The following is a 21,033-nucleotide window of genomic DNA, read 5'->3' on the forward strand; positions in this document are numbered from 1 at the left end:
GCCTAAGGACATAGAATCAGCATTGCTGACAGATGGCCATCTAGTCTCTGCTTAAAAACCTCCAGGGAAGGAGAGCTCACCACCTCCCAGGGAAGTCTGTTCCACTGAGGAACCGCTCTGTTAGAAAATTCTTCCTAATGTCTAGACAGAAACTCTTTTGATTTAATTTCAACCTGTTGGTTCTGGTCCAACCATAGTTGTCATCCAGCTTGGACTGGGTACTTATGAGGTTGCACAGACCTTGGATTGGATCCTGTACCTTCTTTCTGCTCGCTCTGTCTGTTGTGGAGGTGGTTTTGGGGCTCCACAGCACGTGCAGCTCCCAAATGTATAGGTGGCAACCCTCATTTTATTTTACCTGCCACCCCATGCATGAGATGGGTGTTAGAGAACTGCTCCTCTGATGATGCTCTCTGAACTTTCCCCCAAAGGGATAGTTCTCCACCAGCCCCCGCCACCACTCAGCCGTATTTTAACGAAACTTTCATTTTATAGCACCATTTATAGACCACCTCGCAAGAGAAAAAGCCATGGCTGGTTAAATAATTCAGCTTCCTCAATGTGACGTAATCCAGGAGGGCACGGAAAGTAGGCCATGGTCCATGAGCCAGTGTGGTGTAGTGGTTAAGAGCGGTGGTTTGGAGTGGTGGACTCTAATCTGGAGAACCGGGTTTGATTCCCCACTCCTCCACATGAGCGGCGGAGGATAATCTGAACTGGATTTGTTTCCCCACCTCTACACATGAAGCTAGCTGGGTGACCTCGGGCTAGTCACACTCACTCATCCCCACCTACCTCACAGGGTGTCTATTGTGGGGAGTGGTAGGGAAGGTAAACTGGTTTGATTCTTCCTTAAGTGGCAGAGAAAGTTGACATATAAAAACCACCTCTTCTTCTACTGGCCAATTTCTGGTGGGCCATCTGGGGCAGATTGGCTGCTGTAATTCTTTGCAAAGAACGCTGTTCTAGAGGGATTTGGGTCTGACCCAGCAAGGCAATATTGGTGAGCAAGAGTAAGTGTGCGTTCTGCATCCTTTAGCCATGTCTGTGCAGCTGGTAAAAGATTATCTTTATGGTACAAAAGATGATCTGTATGGACACTTGCTGCGTTGTTTACAAAAAAGGGGGTGGACCACAGTGATGGTAATAAATAAAGAAGTCCATGCAAGGCTGAAGTCATCTCGCTTCTGGTGTAGTGGTTAAAGGTATAGGCTGCATGGTGGGGAATGCTCAGGGCAAATCTCACTTCAGCCAAGAGCATAGGTTGCTTGGATGGCCTGGGGCTCAAACTGCCCTCCTTTGCAAATATGGGGATTACAACAGCACTAGTCCATCATAGAATTACCACAGCACTAGTCCAGCACTAAAGATGAAGGTCCCCTGTGCAAGCACCGGGTCATTCCTGACTAGGGTTGCCAGGTCCGTACTCACCATCGGCGGGAGATTTCTCTTCAAATCTTGTGTGTGAGCGTTTGCGCGCGTGCATGCACAATTGCCCGTCGGCCCTCAGCTGGTCGGCGGAAAGAGGGGCACATTACCAGTAGTTTGCCCGCCACCAGCGGGCACCTGGCAACCCTATTCCTGACTAATGGGGTGACGTCACATCCCGACGTTTACTAGGCAGACTATGTTTACAGGGTGGTTTGCCAGTGCCTTCCCCAGTCATCTCCCCTTTACTCCTAGCAAGCTGGGGACTCATTTTACTGACCTTGGAAGGATGGAAGGCTGAGTCAACCTTGAGCCGGCTACCTGAAACCGACTTCCGTTGGGATCGAACTCAGGTTGTGAGCAGAGCTTGGACTGTAGTACTGCAGCTTACCAGCACTAATCCATCATAAATGCCTTGATCTGGATGGCCCAGGCTAGCCTGACCTTGTCAGATCTCAGAAGCTAAGCAGGGTTGGCCCTGGTTAGTACCAGGATGGGAGACAACCAAGGAATACCAGGGTTGCTAAGCAGAGGCAGGCAATGGCAAACCACCTCTGTTTATCTGCCCTGACCTGGATGGGCCAGGCTAGCCTGATCTTGTCAGATCTCGGAAGCTAAGCAGGGTCAGCCCTGGTTAGTATTTGGATGGGAGACCACCAAGGAAGTCCAGGGTTGCTGTGCAGAGGAAGGCACTGGCAAACCACCTCTGTTAGTCTCTTGCCATGAAAACCCCAAAAAGGGGTCGCCATACGTCAGCTGTGACTTGATGGCATTTTATATACATGCAGAAATAAATCATGATGGGTAGCCACGTTAAGTCTGTCACTAGCAGTAGAAAAGAGCAGGAGTCCAGTAGCACCTTAAAGACGAACAAAATTTCTGGCAGGGGACGAGCTTTCATGAGCCACAGCTTACTTCTTCTTCAGAAAGCTCATACCCTGCCAGAAATTGTGTTAGTCTTTAAGGTGCTACTGGACTCATGCAGAAATAAAAATGTGTGTGGAGGGGAAGGATAGAGGTGCGTGCCAATGTTTACAGGCTTTGTGGTCTGATAATTTACTTGTGTGTGCTCCCTACCCTGGCTAAATGGAAGCACAAGGTTTATGGGTATGGGATTCTATGTCCATTTGGGTTTATGGGAACAGGGTCTGGGCAAATGGGCACTAGAAGGCCATAGGTCTGGGGGAGGGCCCTGTGATCCCCCCTCCCTCTGTGTTCATTTTCTCCAGGTGAACTGATCTCTATCGGCAGGACCTGGCAACCCTACATATAGGGTTGCCAGGTCCCTCTTCACCACCAGCAGGAGGTTTCTGGGGCGGAGCCTGAGGAGAGTGGGGTTTGGGGAGGGGAGGGACTTCAATGCTATGGAGTCCAATTGCCTAAGTGGCCATTTTCTCCAGGTAAACTGATCTCTATCGGCTGGAGATCAGTTGTAATAGCAGATCTCCAGCTAGTACCTGGAGGTTGGCCACCCTACCTACCTACAAAGGCGACATTTGAACCAAGTGATTCCCAGCAGGCACTTTTAGCTACTGGGCTTTGCCAGCTCTCATCTAAAGCCCTGCCGGAGCCATATTTCTCTCTCTCTCTCCTTCTTCTACAACAAATGAATAAATAAATGACATTTTCCCTCTTGTACAGTAGCGAAGGCTCCCCTCACTTGGGGGTGGGGGTGGGGGAACAAAGCCACTTTCTTCCCAAGGCCGGCCCTGATCCGGTCCCACGTTGCAGGAAGCCCAGAATCCCACGGGGGGGCCCAAATCCAGGCATTAGCATTCAGGGCACCCTCGGAAGGGAGAGGAATAATCGGCAGCATGTCAGGCGAGGTCGTGTGACTGCACAACATGGCTTTGCCTCGAATCCGGCCCGACCCAGCTGGTTTCGAATGGCCAGGCTCTGGCTGCATGGCTGGGAATCTGATGAGAAGATTAGCCAGGCCGCGGTTCCAGGCAGGAAGATGCTTTCAGCTCCCCCCTCATCTCTATTTGCAAAAAGTATGATCCTGGAGATTGGAATGCAAAAGAGGCGACTTCCCCCTCCCAAGGCCTGAATGACTGTCAAGAGGGCAAAGGAGAGGAGGGCAGGCACAGTAAAAGGGACCGGGGGATAATGGAGGCAGGTGGGGGTACGGGAGAGCAAACTCCTCCGTTTCAAATTCAAATACACATCTTGAGTATTTTGGAAAAGTGGCCCAGTCTGTGCAAATAGGGGGTTGGAAGGCCTTGGGGTTTGGGGTGGGGGGAGGGTGTGTGTGAATTGGCATGGAGGGGTCCAAGCACCTGAACAAATAGGGATGGGGGGAAGCGTTGGAAGTGTCCTCTCTTCTCAGAGTGGCTGCCTTTATTACAGGCCTCCGAATGACAATGAGCGTCCTTTATTGGATTTTAATTAGGGAGCCCCCCGAACGGAGGGCCTGCTCAAAGGGGCAGATTTTCACACCTCTGCCGGTTTGCTGGCATGTTTGCCAAGCTGCTACACAACTGGATCTATTCAAGGCCCTCTGAGTGTGCAAACAAAGCCCGGGCAGAGGCTGGGACTTGGGGCGGGCGGGCGGGGTGGGGGTTACGGAAGGTGTTGTTTTCTTCCACATAAAAGGCCTATGGCTCATTCGTCTCCCCTTCTCTTTCCCCTGAAGATTTCTGGCTGATTCATTTCCCCCCTACCCCCACCACCTTGATAAAGTTCTGGAACAATCAATACCAATCTTCCTTTTCTTTTTTTCTTTTTGCTCTTCTCGAGAGAAGCATTAGGAGATGTTCCAGCGGCTGATTTCAAACCATAACAACTGGGGCTGCAAGCCGCAGACAGAGGGTGAGCGGCATCGAACCGCTGGGCGCCTGCATTGCTTCTGCTTTCAGGAGGAAATTGGGACTTTTTTAAAAAGTCTTTTCCAAAAGCAGGAAGTAACTGTCTGGAAAGGGAGTAGGGTTGCCAACCTCCAGGTGGTGGCTGGAGATCTCCTGCTATTACAACTGATCTCCAGCCGATAGAGATCAGTTCACCTGGAGAAAATGGCCGCTTTGGCCATTGGACTCTATGGCACTGAAGTCCCTCCCCTCCCCAAACCCCACCCTCCTCAGGCTCCATGCCAAAAACCTCTTGCCAGTGGCAAGAGGGACCTGGCAACCCTAAAAGGGAGGGAGGCACATTTTTTTTGGGGGGGGGTGACCTTCCTTGTTCTCAGCTGTGGGTAGCATCCTGCCTCACATGAACACATGCAGCTGCCTTATACTGAATCAGACCCTTGGTCCATCAAAGTCAGTATTGTCTACTGTGACCAGCAGCGGCTCTCCAGGGTCTCAGGCAGGGGTCTATTCACATCACCTACTTGCCTAGTCCCTTGGAAATACCAGGGATTGAACCTGGGACCTTCTGCATGCCAAGCAGATGCTCTACCACTGAGCCACGGCCCCTCCCCAAAAGTCTGAACACATGCAGCTGCCCTATATCATATCCGACCATTGGTCCCACAAGATTCAGTACCATTGACTGATAGAGGCTCTCCAGGGTCTCAGGCAGAGATTTTTTACATCACTTACTGCCTGACCCTTTTAACTGCAGGTGCTGGGGTTTGAACCTGGGGCTTTCTGCACACAAAGGAGATGCTCTTCCACTGAGCCACAGCCCCTCTAGTGAAGTCAAGCCAAGAACTTGCCAGGACTTCAGCCACCATGATATTCTATGCTCAAGCATGGTGGCCACTGCATTCTGGCCCTTATGAGCCCTTTACTCCCAAAAGCAGGGGGCACTGTGTGTGGCTTCCTCTATCCTGGTTCCATATTCCATCAGATTGGGGATCCAGTGATCCCCAGATTAGGCCCATCCTTTGGAAATCAGTGGGCTTAGCTATGACACAAATGCAGACCAATTTTGTACCAGTTTAGCTGTCGTGGCTTCTCCCAAGGATCCTGAAAGCTGAAGTTTGAAGGTACTGTGAAATTGCTGCTAGAAATCCCTGCTCATCCCCCTTCTCTCCTGTGCCAAAATGATCTGAGTAGATGGAAGGAATGAGTAAGCCAAACTGCGGCATAGCTGTGTTCACTGCTCTAATGCATCCAAGAACGGTGTGTCCTGTAAAATCTTCGATTACCTGTGAGTTCTACCTAACTCCACTCAATTGCATAGAAATGACAAACAGCCATTATCTGGTATTGAGGCCAGTCTGTGGTGTGATCCTGATAGACTTAAGCAGCACAAGCCACTGAGTCATGATTGGTTTTAAAGTTGTGGAGGATTGGAACACGACAGTTCCTAGAGATAATTTTTTTTAGCTTGTGATATGATCAGTCCTCAACAGATCTGGGGTCTCTGCTTTTTTTGCAGCTAGACTTAACTTCCCCGTTGAAGCTAATGGAATCTCATCTGGATCTTGCCCGGCAGGTCCTCTGTAATTTAGTTGCTTGCATGTTTGAAATATTTGTCTCCTGCTTTTCTGGCATCACACAGAGCGGCATGTTTTGTACCACTTCAGGATGCAACACTTGATGTTCAGTCTACTGAAATGCGCAAGCTACAGATTCAATACAAAGATGGTGGTTCCCCAGATGTTAAAGCAAAAGATCTTCTTGGGGTGGATCCAGACTAAAAATTTCCTCACTTTCCTGCCTCTCCTTCTGTAGTCCATTGATCTCCCCAAAACTCTACTGGGGTGGGGGGACGGAATCATCAGGAATGGTATGAGGGGTGAATTGGGGGTTTACAGGAGAAGAGGAATTGGTTTTTATATGCCGACTTTCTCTACCAGTTAAGGGAGACTCAAACCGGCTTACAATCACCTTTCCTTCCCCTCCCCACAACAGACACCCTGTGAGGTAGGTGGGCCTGAGAGAGCTCTAACAGAGCTGTAACTTGCCCAAGGTCACCCTGTTGGCTTCATGTGTAGGAGTGGGGAAACAAATCCAGTTCACCAGATTCGCCTCCGCCGCTCATGTGGAGGAGTGGGGAATCAAATCAGGTTCTCCAGATCAGACTCCACCGCACCAAACCACCGCTCTTAACCACTACACCACACTGGCTCTGTTAGAAGAAAGTTTAGTTTTGGATCCAACTCACTGGCCATTTATGCATGGGAGGTTTTGCCTTGGATTTGCCACTCTCTAGATGTACATTTCCCCCATCCAAATTCTCAGAACTCTGCATAGGGACTTACTGTTGAGTTTTGAGAATTTAGATGAGGAAAATGTGCATCCAAAAAACCTCCTATGCATAAATGGCCATTGTGTTTCCCCCGTGTAACCATCAACAAAACTGGGTGTAATATGGCTTCCATTTATTGATCTCTTCTTATTTTAATGATAAATAAGATTGTGCCATAAATTGAAAGTGCCAGTCTTGGTTTGGCTTGTATTGGTGAATGCTATGGAACCTCCCAAGGGCTTGTAATAACAATAGTTAAAATAATCAAAAAAGAGGCCCACTATTAACCCAGGTTAAGTAGGGATTACAGGTGAGCTGTGGAAATGCTGTCAATTAGGCATGCCAATAGTTTGGAGTGTGGGACGGATCCAACTCAATCAGCTCTGAGGCTTTTTCTGCCTTTTCTTCTGAAGTGTCAAGCTGGGGTGTTTCTTAGACAGATGTTTCTAGACAAGACCAGAGAATACGCTGGTTTTAACCAAAGAGGCTTTTTCTTTCCGTTTGCTAATTGGGTGGATACATTTTTTAATTAATCTTTTGGTTGATAGAAGATGAGCAAATTATCGGGTGAACACATTAAGATGCCTTATACTGAATCAGACCCTTGGACCATCAAAGTCAGTATCTGCTCAGACCAGCAGCGGCTCTCCAGGGTCTCAAGTAGAGAGGTCTTTCATATCACCTACTTGCCTAGTCCCTTTAACTGGAGATGCAGGGGAGTCAACCTAGGACCTTCTGCATCTGCCAAGCAGATGCTCTGCCACTGAGCCACAGCCCCTCCCCTAAAGAAGTGATGGCCACCTACAGCATCAGGGAGTCACATGAACACATGAAGCTGCCTTATACTGAATCACACCATCAAGGTCCATCAAAGGCAGTATTGTCTACTCACACTGGCAGCGGCTCTCCAGGGTCTCAGGCTGAGGTCTTTCACATCACCTCCTTGCCTAGTCCCTTTAACTGGAGATGCCGGGGATTGAACCTGGGACCTTCTGTGTGCTGAGCAGATGCTCTACCACTGAGCTATGGCCACCTCCTCATAAATTCATAACTGATTTCTAGTTTCTAATCCTGTTTCCTCAAGGCTGCTTCTTACATTGTCATCTCTCCCATCTATGTTTTCAAAATCTGTGTTGGGAATTGGCCCTGGATGAACGAAGGATGGGCCGATGGTCACATCTTGTACATTGTTTGGGATTCCTCTATATTTCATGAACATCACACTCATGAGAGCCATTTGACACATGAAGAAAACTTGGGTTGGCTACCACATGTGCCCCTAACAGGGACCTGCAGCCACTTGGATCCCTGAGGAGTGCGGACAGGATGGTCCAGGGGTTGACAAATGAAAGCTTGTGGCAGTCATAGTGTTGAGATTAAATACGAAAATATCGTGATCTTGTGGATTATGGATCACAAACACACACAAAGACTCTAAATACTGCGCTTTCTTTAACAAAACTTATGTTTACTATAGTAAAGGGAGGGTAAACTTGGGATATAAAATAACAGCTTCTAACTACAAAGAGGAAGATCCAACAAGAGAAGGATTGATTCTATAAAGGAAGCCATGGCCCTCAATTTACAAGATCTGAGCAAGGCTGTTAAGGATAGGACGTTTTGGAGGACATTGATTCATAGGGTTGCCATGAGTCGAAAATGACTTGATGGCACTTCACACACACACACACACACACAACTACAACTCATTTTTATTTCACTCTTGCTGTCACATAACTTGAAGAAGTGTTTAAGCATAGCAAGTCCCTCTTAACAACAAAACGGCAGTATAACTCTTGCTTCTTGGAATGCGACTGAACATCACATGGCCAATACCAGCTTAACTGACCAATTGACGCTGGCTAAGTGGCCAGCACTGTTCCCCGAGATCATGCAAACAAATATTAACAGTTAACTATTTTTGTTGTCCTGACATAGACAAAACTCGCTGTCTAATTTCCAACACATAGGTTTAGGTTTTTTTGATGCACACAAAGCATATTAGGTGTAAAACCATGTAATGTGTGAAAGGGGCCACCAGAGCTGAAGCCAGCTTTCCTTGCTAGATGGGGATTTCCTTATCCTCCCCACCCCCCCAAAAAAACCCCTTGATGCTCAATAGCCAGGCCTCTGAGTGTCTTTTAGTGTCTCTGACTCACTAGGAGCAGAAATGTGTAAACTAGATTCAAAACTATTATTTCAAATCTTAGAATCTTTTCCTTGGTTATAGTGAAAACTTTTATACTTGTCTTCAGCCCCCCACCAAGTACCCTTCCAAAATCACCATTATTGCAGCTGAATTTTTTTTTCGGGGGGGGGGAATAATTTTTTAAGCAATATAAAGATTGAAAAATCCACTCTCAAGTCAGAGGAAATTCTGCAATAAGTCAGGTGAATTGTGGGATAAAAGGAAGTCAGAGCCTTTGGGAGGGGCTGTAGCTCAGTGAAAAAGCCTCTGCTTTGAATGCAGAAGGTCCCAGGTTCAATCCTCAGAATCTCTAGTTAAAAGGATCAGGTAGTAGGTGATGTGAAAGTCCTCCTCCTGAGACCCTGGAGAGCTGCTTCCAGTCTGAGTTGACAATGATGACCTTGATGGACCGAGGGTCTGATTCAGGGTAAGGCAGCTTCATGTGTTCCTGTGCTTATTGCTGACAGGGGTGGGCCGCAGTCAATGCTGATATTTTTTCATCAAAAAAGTTCTTGTTTGCAAACAGGATGGAACAAGAAACAAAATCCACGTAATACCTTTTATTGGGGGGACCTAAAATGACACAAACAATTGTGCAAGGTTTCAATTTCCTTTTTTTCCTTCCTTCATTTTTTAAATTTTTTTGAATGTCTGGCCAGATGAAGAGTTCTGATGAACTTGAAAGCTTTCACAATGTTTTGTGCCATTTTGGGTGCCCCCGCAATAAAAAGTATTACACAGATTTTGTTTTCCGTTCTGGATTAAGCACTGGACAATATGTCTATGTACAACTTTTTTTTGTGTGAAAAACAAGCTCTAAATATTTTAATGGAAGCTGTCTTGCCAAAAATTAAAAAGAGCGTTAAAAAAAAACAGTGGATTGAACAACACTTTTCTCCCTCTCTCATAATACTAGAACGGGGGGGGGGGGTGTCTGCTGAAGCTGGAGGGCGAGAGATTCAAAACAGATAAAAGGAAGTCTTTCTTCACACAATGCATAGCGAAATGGTGGAACTCCCTGCCCCAGGATGTGGGGATGGCTGCCAACCTGGAAGGCTTTAAGAGGGGAGTGGACATGTTCATGGAGGAGAGGGGTATTCATGGCTACTAGTCAAAATGGATGCTAGTCATTATGCATACCTATTCTTTCCAGGATCAGAGGTGATTGCCAAATATATTAGGTGCTGTGAAACACAGCCAGGATGGTCTGGTTCGCTGCTCACCTCTAATGTCATCAACAAGCTTGCTGACCAGGCCTGACCAAGCAGGCAAATTCCTCCCGAGAGGACTCTGCTGTTTGAGCAGAGGGTCAGTGGCACAGCTATCAATAATTAAGTCAGAGAAGCTTTCAGGCTGAAAACAGCAGTGGCCAGGGGAACGCCAGTCCTCGGGCTCAGGAGACTGTGTGTGTGCCCTCAAGTTGCAGCCGACTTATGGCGACCCCAGCAAGGGTCTTTCAAGGCAAGGGATGAGCAGAGGTGGTTTGCCATTGCCTTCCTTTGCAGAGTCTTCCTTGGAGGTCTCCCAAGTGCTGATCCTGCTTAGCTTCTGAGATCGGATGAGATTAGGGGATACCATACTGCCTTCCGTCCCCAGGAGGCTATACTGTGGAGTAAAACCAGTTTTGCATTTGTGGATGCTAAGTAATCGTGTGCTTGCCTCAGGCAAAGGGAGCACGAGGGATCCTGAGTCATTTTGTACTGAGGCTTTTGGGGCAAGGCTCTTCTTCTTCCTCCTCCTCCACCACCACTTGGGCAGGACCAGAGGCATGAGCCCTTGGGCATAAGTAGGGTTGCTAACCTCCAGGTACTAGCTGGAGATCTCCTGCTATTACAGCTGACCTTCAGCTGATAGAGGTCAGTTCCCCTGGAGAAAACGGCCACTTTGGCCATTCGACTCTATGGCATTGAAGTCCCTCCCCTCCCCAAGGCCCACCCTCCTCAGGCTCCGCCCCAAAACCTCCCGCCGGTGGCGAAGAGGGACCTGGCAACCCTAGGCATAAGCCTAAGGGCTCTTAGCCCTGGGCCCTTAGATTGGGTCCAGTGATAATTAGCTTAATAGATCCTGACCAGCCCAGATTTGTTTGCTTTGGTCTGTATACTTTTGTATTCCTGATGGTAAGCAGCTTTGGGTCTCTCTGCGGAGTAGGGCTACCAACCTCTGGGTGGTACCTGGAGATCTCCTTGAATGATGACTAATCTCCTAGCTACAAAGATCAGTTCCCCTGGACAACAGGGCTGCTTTGGAAGGTGGAGTCTGTGGCATCCTACCCTCGCTGATGCCCCTCCTCTGAATTCCCATTGCTTGCCTGTGAAGCAGAACAGATAGAGGTGAATACCCAGGGACGTAGTGTGGATGACAGATCCATTCCTTGATCCTAGCCAGGATTCCAAAAGACCAATGTCATTCCAGGGTAGCCCACCCCAGGTTTTCCACTGGGCTGCCCCTACTTTGCGTCAGCCTACCCTACCTCACAAGGTTGTTGTGAGGCTAAAACAGGGAAGAGAGAGAGAAAATATTCACTGCCCTGATCTCCAGGGCGGAAGGGCAGGCTAAAAATGTACACTGAGATGAAGAAGTCTTTTCTACAGTATCTATTTATGGTGCCAGAGCCATTAAATGTGCCTACTCTTTGCTGGTATTTGAAAATCTTAAGACTTAATGTCTATCAACTTATTTTGGAGAGCACAAAACAACCCCAATGTGCTATGCATTGTCCCTACACGGAAGTAATTATCCATCCCGTCAGGATACCAGCCTCTGTGCTTAGAAAGTAGGTATCTGAGCCAGGAGGAATTTGTGTCGTACAGAATCCTGAAAGGGTTTTTGAGTCAGCAGTAAACACACCCGCACACACACAACCTGATTGTGAATTTGAACTGGGCTGAGCGTCCGAAAACATTCCTTGTTTGAGTATTGATGTTTAACTTCCTGGGTAGAGCCAGAGACCCACCCCTTATGCTTGGCGAGAGGCGCTAGATTGCTTCGGGCAAGAAATATTTCCGAGGAAGCTGGCGTAGTGTGCTGGCCTCCACCAGCAGGAACGGAGGCACTAGGTTCTGGGGGACCCGCAAGGGACCGAACGCTCTGGCTTTACTGATCCTTTGGTATCATCATCTCTACTGAAATGAAACCAGCGGGAGCCTTTCTTTCTCAAGACACCCATTTGACACTTAAGATTTCTCATGCCTTTGTGTTCCCAGTCTTAAGTGGTCAGTTGGGTTTTTCCCCCTTCTGGAAATCATTACTTATGATCGTGCCATCAATGCACCTGTCTATCGATCACATTTCTATCCCATCATGCTCTAAGGAGCTCAGGGCAGTGTACACAAGGCTTCCTCTTCTATTTTTTTCCCCTCCCAACAACCTTGTGAGGTAGGTTAGGCCTGAAAGTTAGTGACTAGGCCAGCCCAGTATGCTTCATGGTTGAGGGATACTTTAACAACACTGGGCACCTTTAGTGTTCAAAGCACTTCACTTATGTTATCACAGTAATCCCTTCAGCGCCCGTGAGATGTAGGTCAGTATTGTCCCTCTGTTTCAGCTTGGGGGGTAGGGTTGCTAAGCTCCAGGTGGTGGCTAGAGATCTCCCACTATTACAACTGATCTCCAGCCGATAGAGATCAGTTCACCTGGAGAAAATGGCCGCTTTGGCAATTGGACTCTATGGCATTGAAGTCCCTCCCCTCTCTAAATCCCACCCTCTTCAGACTCCACCCCCTCAAATCTCCAGGTATTTCCCAACCCGGAGTGGGCAACCCTATGGGTGGTGGTGGTGATGGCAGAGGCTGAGAGAGCTAGAGCTGCCAACCTCCAGGTGGGTCCTGGAGATCTCTTGGAATTACAACTTATCTCCAGACTACAGAGATCTGTTTCCTTGTAGAAAATGGCTGAAGGTGCTACTCCAAAAAATAATGACCTCACTAAAATATGGAAGCGTTCTTTTTCTTCCTGCTTGCCCTGCTCGGTTTTTTGTTTCGAAGAAGAAGAGTTGGTTTTTACACCCTGCTTTTCTCTACCTTTAAGGAGTCTCCAACCGGCTTACAAATGGGCTTCCCTTCCTCTTCCCACAACAGACACCTTGTGAGGCAGGTGGGGCTGAGAGAGAGTTCTCAGAGAACTGTGACTGGCCCAAGGTCTCCCAGCAGGCTTCATGTGGAGGAGTGGGGAATCGAACCCAGTTCTCCAGAGTCCACCACTCCTAACCACTATACCACGTTACAGCTGAGTTGTGGTACAGTGCTTTATGGAGGTCTTTGGAGGGGCAGGGGGTGCTGATAGCTCTCTGCTGCTGTTTTAGGAACTGGCTCGGTCTGACCATTTTAGTTGGCTCTTGATGTTAGTGCGGATTTAGTGTCGGTTTTGTCCTTTGTTAATCTGTTGGACTCTTTGGTTGTAAGCCAGGTCAAGGCCCTGAATCCAAGCAATAACGACGCCTTAATTTTAAAGGACAGATTGCTGCCTTAGGGTGCTTAAAACCTAAGTTTCAAAGGGGAAGCTACGCAAGGAGGGGAGAGGGGAGACAGGCCGGAAGGTGTGGCTTTGCTTTGGGTGTGGGTGTGAAGATTTAGAGACACTTCTGATGGCTTTCAGTAACCTCTCAGTCCGTCAGCCAAAGCCTGTCTAAACTAGGCCAGCAACGAACCAAATTAAAAGTGAGCCGGCATGGGACATGCTTTTTGCGTGGCTACCGCACATCCAAGAGCGCAAATTCTCCCTAGCAACTGCGTTTCTGTAGTAACAGAGTTTCAGTGGGCACTGAGATGTACCGCTCCATACTTTAGACTGCCCCTGCCTTCGGGCGGCCAGGTCCCTCTTTGCCCCCTCTATGATCCTGTTCCTCTGCAGAGTCTTGCTTGGTGGTCTGCCATTCAAATACCTGCCTTGCTTAGCGTCCGAGATCTGACGAGATCAGGCCATACCCTGCTGCCTTCCCTACCCATCCACTGGAAAAGCTGGTCCAAACAGCCAGCCCACCTCTGCTCCCCATCAGCTTTTAAGGCAGCAATCGCAGGGGCAGGCCTTAATTCACACTTGAAAGAAGGGGCATGTGTCGGTGTCTACTTACGACTAGCATCTGGACAGCTGAGCCCCGGCGAGGGAGGATGGGAGGCAAGCCCACATTCACACCTTCCCCGGCTGCCCCTTTCATTCTACTATAATGCGTGCTAACTTCATAGGTAGGGAAGCAGGTGTACAAACATGTAAGGGTGGGGAGGCCAGGGGGAGGCAGGAGGAGGGCGATTAGATTTCAAAGGCTTCCCAGCCTGTCCTGGGAAGGAGGCAGACGTGCTCTGGAGTCTGGCATTCTCATGCACATGGGCTCCGTCCTGCACTCTTGCCAACGGGAGGGATTTTCCCAGCATTTAATTGTTAGAAAGGAGTTGCCGGCTCAAAGCTACAACTTGAATCTGGGAGCTCGTCTCCCATCCTCAGATGTACAAGGGGGAGCCAGTGCTTATTCATTTCACTTTCCAATTTTCGAGCCGTTTGGCCTTCTGAACGTTCCCCATGCCAGTGATGAAAGCTAGAATGACAAGGTAGGATCTAGATCAATGGTACGAGCAATGGGGAGGGGCCGCGGCTCAGTGGTAGAGCATCTGCTTGGTATGCAGAAGGTCCCCAGTTCAATCCCCAGTATCTCCAGTTAAAGGGACTAGGCAAGTCGGTGATGCGAAAGACCCCTGCCTGAGACCCTGGAGAGCCGCTGCCGGTCTGAGTAGACAATACTGACTTTGATGGACTGGGGGTCTGATTCAGTATAAGGCAGCTTCAGGTGTTCACCAGAAAAGAGCAACGGCAGCCACTGAGACCAGGTAGAACAGTCACCGCTGGAACTTTCCGGTCACGAATGATGACTTCAAACATGAACAGCAAATGGAATAATCCACTGCAAAATGTTGGGTTGGCATACCCAGAGCGTTCGGCAGGTACCCTGCACGTGCTCAGAGCACTCCCTTCTTGATTGCTTTAATTATTCCTCCGGCGCTTAAAAAAAAAACATGTTCCTGGGCTCAAATTAAGTCCTGGATTTTCCCTTCCATGTGAAGAAGGTCTTGGAATTATAATTATAGGGAGAGAGATAGGGACAGACATGGAGTTGAGCCAGAAGCCGACTGTGTTTTGCAGCAGCTGCCTTGTTTCAGTGCAGCCTGAACCATAGCAGGCCAGCCAAACTGAAGGCATCTAACATTCTTCTATTGACGAGTTGGCTTATGCATTCCCAGTGGCACCTGGGAAAAGCCAGGAACGTAATGTGGAGAAACCGCACATCACATTCCTGTGAATCCTGAAGTCTCTCCATGCTGGCAAAGAGAAGTGGAGCTGGCATGAACAGATTCTGGGTTGGTTCGACACATCGTGCCAAACCACGATTCAGGAACAGTCCTGGAGCGTGCAGCTCTCCCCCTTTTGCGCCCTCCTCCCCTTGTTTGTTGCGATTCAATTCTATATTTGTGTTTCAGCATCATCCCGCATTAACCATGACATCTGAACCAGCCAATGATGGTTTGTCACTTGACCCAGTCCAAACCTGGACTGCAAACTACGGTTTGAAGCAGGCAGGTTTGCAACCAGGGTTTGGAGACCGAGTGCTCGCCATTGTTCCCTCGTTTGTATGTCATGGCAAATTATGGTTTAGTCATAATTATGGCCGCAAGAGTGCTGGAGAGAAGGAGGGAGTGGTGAGGTAGATGAGCACAGGGCTTATGTGTCACTAAACAGGAGCCCAGTGGCGCAGAGTGGTCAACTGCAACACTGCAGTCAAATGCTCTGCTCACGACCTGAGTTCGATCCCAACGGAAGTCGGTTTCAGGTAGCCGGCTCAAGGTTGACTCAGCCTTCCATCCTTCCGAGGTCGGTCAGATGAGTACCCAGCTTGCTGGGGAGGGGGAGTGTAGATGACTGGGGAAGGCGATGGCAAACCACACATAGTCTGCCTAGTAAACATCAGGATGTGACGTCACCCCATCGGTCAGTAATGACGCGGTGCTTGCACAGGGAACTCTACCTTTACCTTAAACCATGGCTGTATCAAATTTCTGGCAGGCAATGAGGATTGTGGGGGAACCCACCAACCCCTGGTGAACTATCAGCAACCTCTTTTTGCCATATCCACTGTCCCTAGTTCTCTTGTGATTTTCCCCAGAAGTAGTTCTCTTTGTTGTGACCGGAGGCACTCTGAGAAGGGGAGGAGTTGGCTTTTTTTGGGCAATGAACCGTTTATGTATCAAAGGCCGTTCCCCTGTTGCTGGTGTGGCTGCTGATAAAGCCCAGCGCCAACCAGGCTTCCACATAGCAGGTTTCCCCGCAGTATCCCTACCTTAGCCCCTCAGCAATGGCCACTCCATTCCCTAGACCACCAGGGTTTTTGCAATTTAAAAAAAAACCAGCACTAGAATATCGTTATATCAGGATCACATATTCTAAGAGTCACACATGGGCTCATCTGTGGATATCTAAATCCGCACATGGGGCCCACGTTGACTAAGAACAGGTAGTTCTGCTTAGGGCTGCAGAAAAAGCTGAAAAGGTTTTAAAATACACTGGGGGTTTAAATCCCTCCAAAAACAAAAAGATGAGTAGACAATACTCCCACTTCTTCCTCTTCCTCTGTTGGATGGTGGTGGCAGCAGGAAGCCATGACTGGCCCTGTGGAGTTTTGCAGGGCTTTCCAGGGGAGAAACTAACCTCAAGGAGCCTAAGGGGACTCACCATCATTGTTGATGGGGGGGGGGAGCCTTGGTGGGCTCTTCAGCAGAGTCTGGCTCACCAGTGTTGGTAGCGGCGGGGGGGGGGGGAGAGACAGCCTTGGCAGGCCTGGCAGCTGGGAGCCGCGTGGGACTCACCATTGATGGGAGGGGGAACCATGCTGGGCCTGGTGGCAGCGAGGAAAACTCCTTCCCTGCGAGTATTGGAGGCCCCCCACTCGTAACATCATAACAATATAGGGTTGCCAGGTCCCTCTTCGCCACCGGTGGGAGGTTTTGGGGGCGGAGCCTGAGGAGGGCAGGGTTTGGGGAGGGACTTCAGTGCCATAGAGTCCAATTGCCAAAGCGGCCATTTTTTCCAGGCGAACAGATCTCTATTGGCTGGAGATCAGTTGTAATAGAAGGAGATCTCCAGCTAGTACCTGGAGGTTGGCAATCCTATAACAATAAGTGTAACAAGTTATCTGAATTCCCAGCTTTTATTTAAAAAAAAAAAGTCTTTAGCCTCTTCTATTGTGGAGATACACCTTTCCCCTTGTATCTTTGCAAGAAATGGGCAAAATATTTACTTTTTGAAAGCTGAGAATGCAGAAAACCTGTTCTGTATATCGTTACAACAGTATATCAATATAACAATATTTTAATGCTGACTTTTAAAAAAGATTAAAAGCCCCTGGTGGCAGGGGGAGGAACTGGCCACCCTGGGGAGGGTGTCAGTTTAAATGGCTGTCATGCGGGTGGGAAAATCCGAACTTTCCCACACACACATCATCCATTGAGGCTTTAATGCAGGGGTTTTCGAACTCAATTGTTATGAGAGCCGGATATGACATAAATGTCACTTGGTCGATCCAGGCCATGCCTCAGCAGTCCAGATCGAGAGTGTGGTGTGTGTGGCTGCTTCAGCTGGCTTGCGGGCTGGATAAGAGCGCTCAAGGGGTCGGATCTGGCCCGTGGGCCTTATGTTTGACACCCCTGCTTTAATGCATTCTTTCCCAAAACCTCAAAGCAGATCAGGTTCCAGAAAGGTTGGAGAAAAGCTGGGGAAACCTGGGATGTGCACAAATGCACCACGACACTGTGGAGAAACAGGAAAACCCCCACTTTCAAACAGTATTGAGCTTGAGGCAGATAAATGATGCGAAAATGGCCAAAGTGAGCAACAGAAGGGTGGCCCATTCTATTTCTCCATGATAGGAAAAGTTTTACTGGGCCCGTAAAAAAATATTGGCCACACTCAGTCCATCTCCATTTATAACCCATCTCTAGGGAATTGTATGAAAGGTTTGCTTACTCAAAGATAAGTACTGGTCCATGTAGACGGGGTGGCCCAGAATGATCTCTGTGGCACAAATAAAGGGAGAGTCACCCGGCCCCCGGGTGAATTAGCAAGAGGGACCAGGCCTTGAAGCAAAAGGACGACCCAGAGAACAGAGGGCTGTGAGAAAGATGGAGAGGGCTAGTGGAAGAGGCAGGCAATGGCGAACTACCTCTGATGGTCTCTTGGCTTGAAAACCATTCTGGGTCTCCATATGTTGGCTGTGACTTGAAGGCACTTTCAACCACCAGTTTAGCTTTATAGTGTTGACAGTATATATATATGTGTGTAAAGTGTCGTCGAGTCGTAGCTGCATTATGGCAACCCAGTAGGGTTTTCGAGGCAAGAGACTAACAGAGGTGGTTTGCCATTGCCTTACGCTGCACAGCAACCCTGGTATTCCTTGGTGGTCTCCCATCCGAGTACTAACCGGGGACGACCCTGCTTAGCTTCAGAGATCTGATGAGATCAGGCTAGTCTGGGCCATCCAGGTCAGGGCAGTATATATATACATACAAACAAATATATATTCATGGCTCTTTTTAGCGTACTTTTAATGCAAGCAACCTGTATTTGTGGATATATTTAGATTTTCCCTTCTCTCCATTTGGCTCCTTGTGCTTCAAATTCCTTCAGTCCTATGAGGAAAAGTTGAAGGAGCTGGGCATGTTTAGCCTGAAGAGGAGAAGACTGAGAGGTGATATGATAACCATCTTCAAGTACTTGAAGGGCTGTCATATAGAGGAGGGTGCCGAGTTGTTTTCTGTTGCCCCAGAAGGTTGGACCAGAAACAAAGGGTTGAAATTAAAACAAAAGAGTTTCTGTCTAGACATTAGGAAGAATTTTCTAACAGAGTGGTTCCTCAGTGGAACAGGCTTCCTCGGGAGGTAGCGAGTTCTCCTTCCCTGGAGGTTTTTAACAAGAGGTTAGATGGCCATCTGTCAGCAATGCTGATTCTATGACCTTAGGCAGATCATGAGAGGGGGGCATCTTGGCCATCTTTTGGGCATGGAGTAGGAGTCACTGGGGGTGTTGGGGGTGGGGAGGTAGTTGTGAATTTCCTGCATTGTTCAGGGGGTTGGACTAGATGACCTGGTGATCCCTTCCAACTCTATGATTCTATAAGCATGAAGCCTCAAGGCTTAATTTGATGTGTTCGTACACTGACCAAAATTTTAATATGCTAAATATTTTCCTCTCTCTTATTTGTTCAGGGAATATATATGCCACTTCTGCAGGGAACTGCCTAAGGCAGTTCACAAGTCCAAACAATACAACAAAATCATAAAAACAACAACATAAATTATCAATATTAAAAACCAGCCAGGGGCATAATAACGGCCTGGAACAAACATTGAGCAGCCTCAAATGATATTCATGAAACAGGCCTTGGGCCAGAAGCAGACCATAAAACGACCGAAACTGATAAACACTTCTTAGTTAAAGGCCTGGGTAAAAAGAAATGTTTTGGCCTGGTGCCTGAAGGAGACTGAGGCAGGGGCCAGGTGAGCCTTGGCAAGGGCATTCCCAAGGCAAGGCACCAAAGCTCACACACCCGGGGGGTGTTTGGTTGAAGGATGCTGAAAACTGCTAATTCGGCCTTGCCAGGAAGCCACTGAAAAGCAAGAGAAGCTGATCTAGAGGTTATACGAGACCTGGAACCTCCACCCCTCTGTGCTCCCAAGGAGAGTTCTTCTTCCAATGTACAGCGTTGTTTGTGTGTGTAAAGTGCCATCAAGTTAGGGTTGCCAACCTCTAGGTACTAGCTGGAGATCTCCTGCTGTTACAACTGATCTCCACTGATATCATGAAGAGCATAGTTAAATTGTGGAACTCCCTGCCCCAGGATGTGGTGATGGCTGCCAACTTGGAAGGCTTTAAGAGGGAAGTGGACATATTCATGGAGGAGAGGGCTATTATCCATGGCTACTAGTTACAATGAATACTAGTCATGATGCATACCTATTCTCTCCGGTATCAGAGGAGCATGCCGATTCCATTAGGTGCTGTGGAACACAGGCAGGATGGTGCTGCTGCGGTCATCTTGTTTGTGGCCTTCCTAGAGGCACCTGGTTGGCCACTGTGTGAACAGTCTGCTGCACTTGATGGACCTTGGTCTGATCCAGCATGGCCTTTCTTGTGTTCTTATGTAGGAAAGATTGAAATAAGATTGAATTTGGCTGTCAGTCAGTTCCAAATGCTTGCAAAAGTGCACGCAAGTTTGTTCCCCCCAATCATTTACTAGTGGATCTCTTTGTTCTGCTCTAATGCCTACTCCTTTGTTTCCCCTACAGAGAACTCAGTGGCTGCCAAATCGGGCGGCTGCTTCCCCGGATCCGCTTTGGTGAATCTGGAGCAAGGGGGCACCAAGCAGGTGAAGGACCTGAGCCCGGGCGACCGGGTGCTGGCAGCGGACGGGCAGGGGCGACTGCTCTACAGTGAATTCCTGGCTTTCCTGGACCAAGAGGACCCCCCTGTCCACCGGCTTTTCTACGTCATTGAGACCCGGAGGCCCCGGACACGCCTCTTGCTCACGGCCGCCCATCTGCTCTTTGTAGCCCCGCCGCAGAACCACTCTCAGCCCCAGCCCATTTTTGCCAGCCGCGTGCAGCCGGGACAACGTGTCTATGTGTTGGGCGACAGGGGTCAGACGCTGCTCCAGGCCGCGGTGCACCGGGTGTCCCTGCAGGAAGAGGCCTCGGGGGCGTACGCCCCGCTGACCGCCCAGGGCACCATCCTCATCAATCAGGTGCTGGCTTCGTGTTATGCCGTCATCGAAGAGCATAGCTGGGCCCACTGGGCGTTTGCCCCTTTCCGGGTAGCCCACACCATCCTGGCAATGCTGACCCCCAGCAGCCATTCTTATCCCAGCCTTTCCTTGTTTGCTGCTCCCGGCGAGGCCACGGCTGGCGTCCACTGGTATTCCCGCCTCCTCTACCACATCGGACGCTGGGTATTGGATTCTGAGACACTGCATCCGCTGGGTATGGCCAGCTGAGGGGCGGGAGGAACGGGTCTCTGAACACTCCACCTTTCTCCGCCATAAACATAAAATAATACAAATGGAGGAAGAAACGAAGATGAAGAAAGGAAGAAAGGAAGAAAGAAAGAAAGAAAGAAAGAAAGAAAGAAAGAAAGAAAGAAAGAAAGAGAAAGAAAGAAAAAGACTTTAATCAATAATAATAGTAGGACAGTCCAAAGTAGACGTAAAGGAACAGGAAGAGCCCAGGAAGTTGTTTTAGTTTATAAATATA

General features: G+C 48.7%; 1 protein-coding gene across 1 annotated transcript in view; it reads left to right on the plus strand.

Annotated features, from left to right (window-relative positions):
* SHH (sonic hedgehog signaling molecule) overlaps positions 1 to 20,777 on the plus strand; it is a 36,480-nt gene extending 15,703 nt beyond the window's left edge. The window contains exon 3 of the mRNA XM_056858012.1: positions 20,074 to 20,777. Within this exon, the coding sequence (XP_056713990.1) occupies positions 20,074 to 20,777 (704 nt within the window). The remainder of the gene's footprint in view (positions 1 to 20,073) is intronic.
* The last annotated feature ends 256 nt before the right edge of the window (positions 20,778 to 21,033 follow it).

This window comes from Euleptes europaea, chromosome 11 (assembly GCF_029931775.1).
Source record: "Euleptes europaea isolate rEulEur1 chromosome 11, rEulEur1.hap1, whole genome shotgun sequence".
Classification (NCBI taxonomy): domain Eukaryota; kingdom Metazoa; phylum Chordata; class Lepidosauria; order Squamata; family Sphaerodactylidae; genus Euleptes; species Euleptes europaea.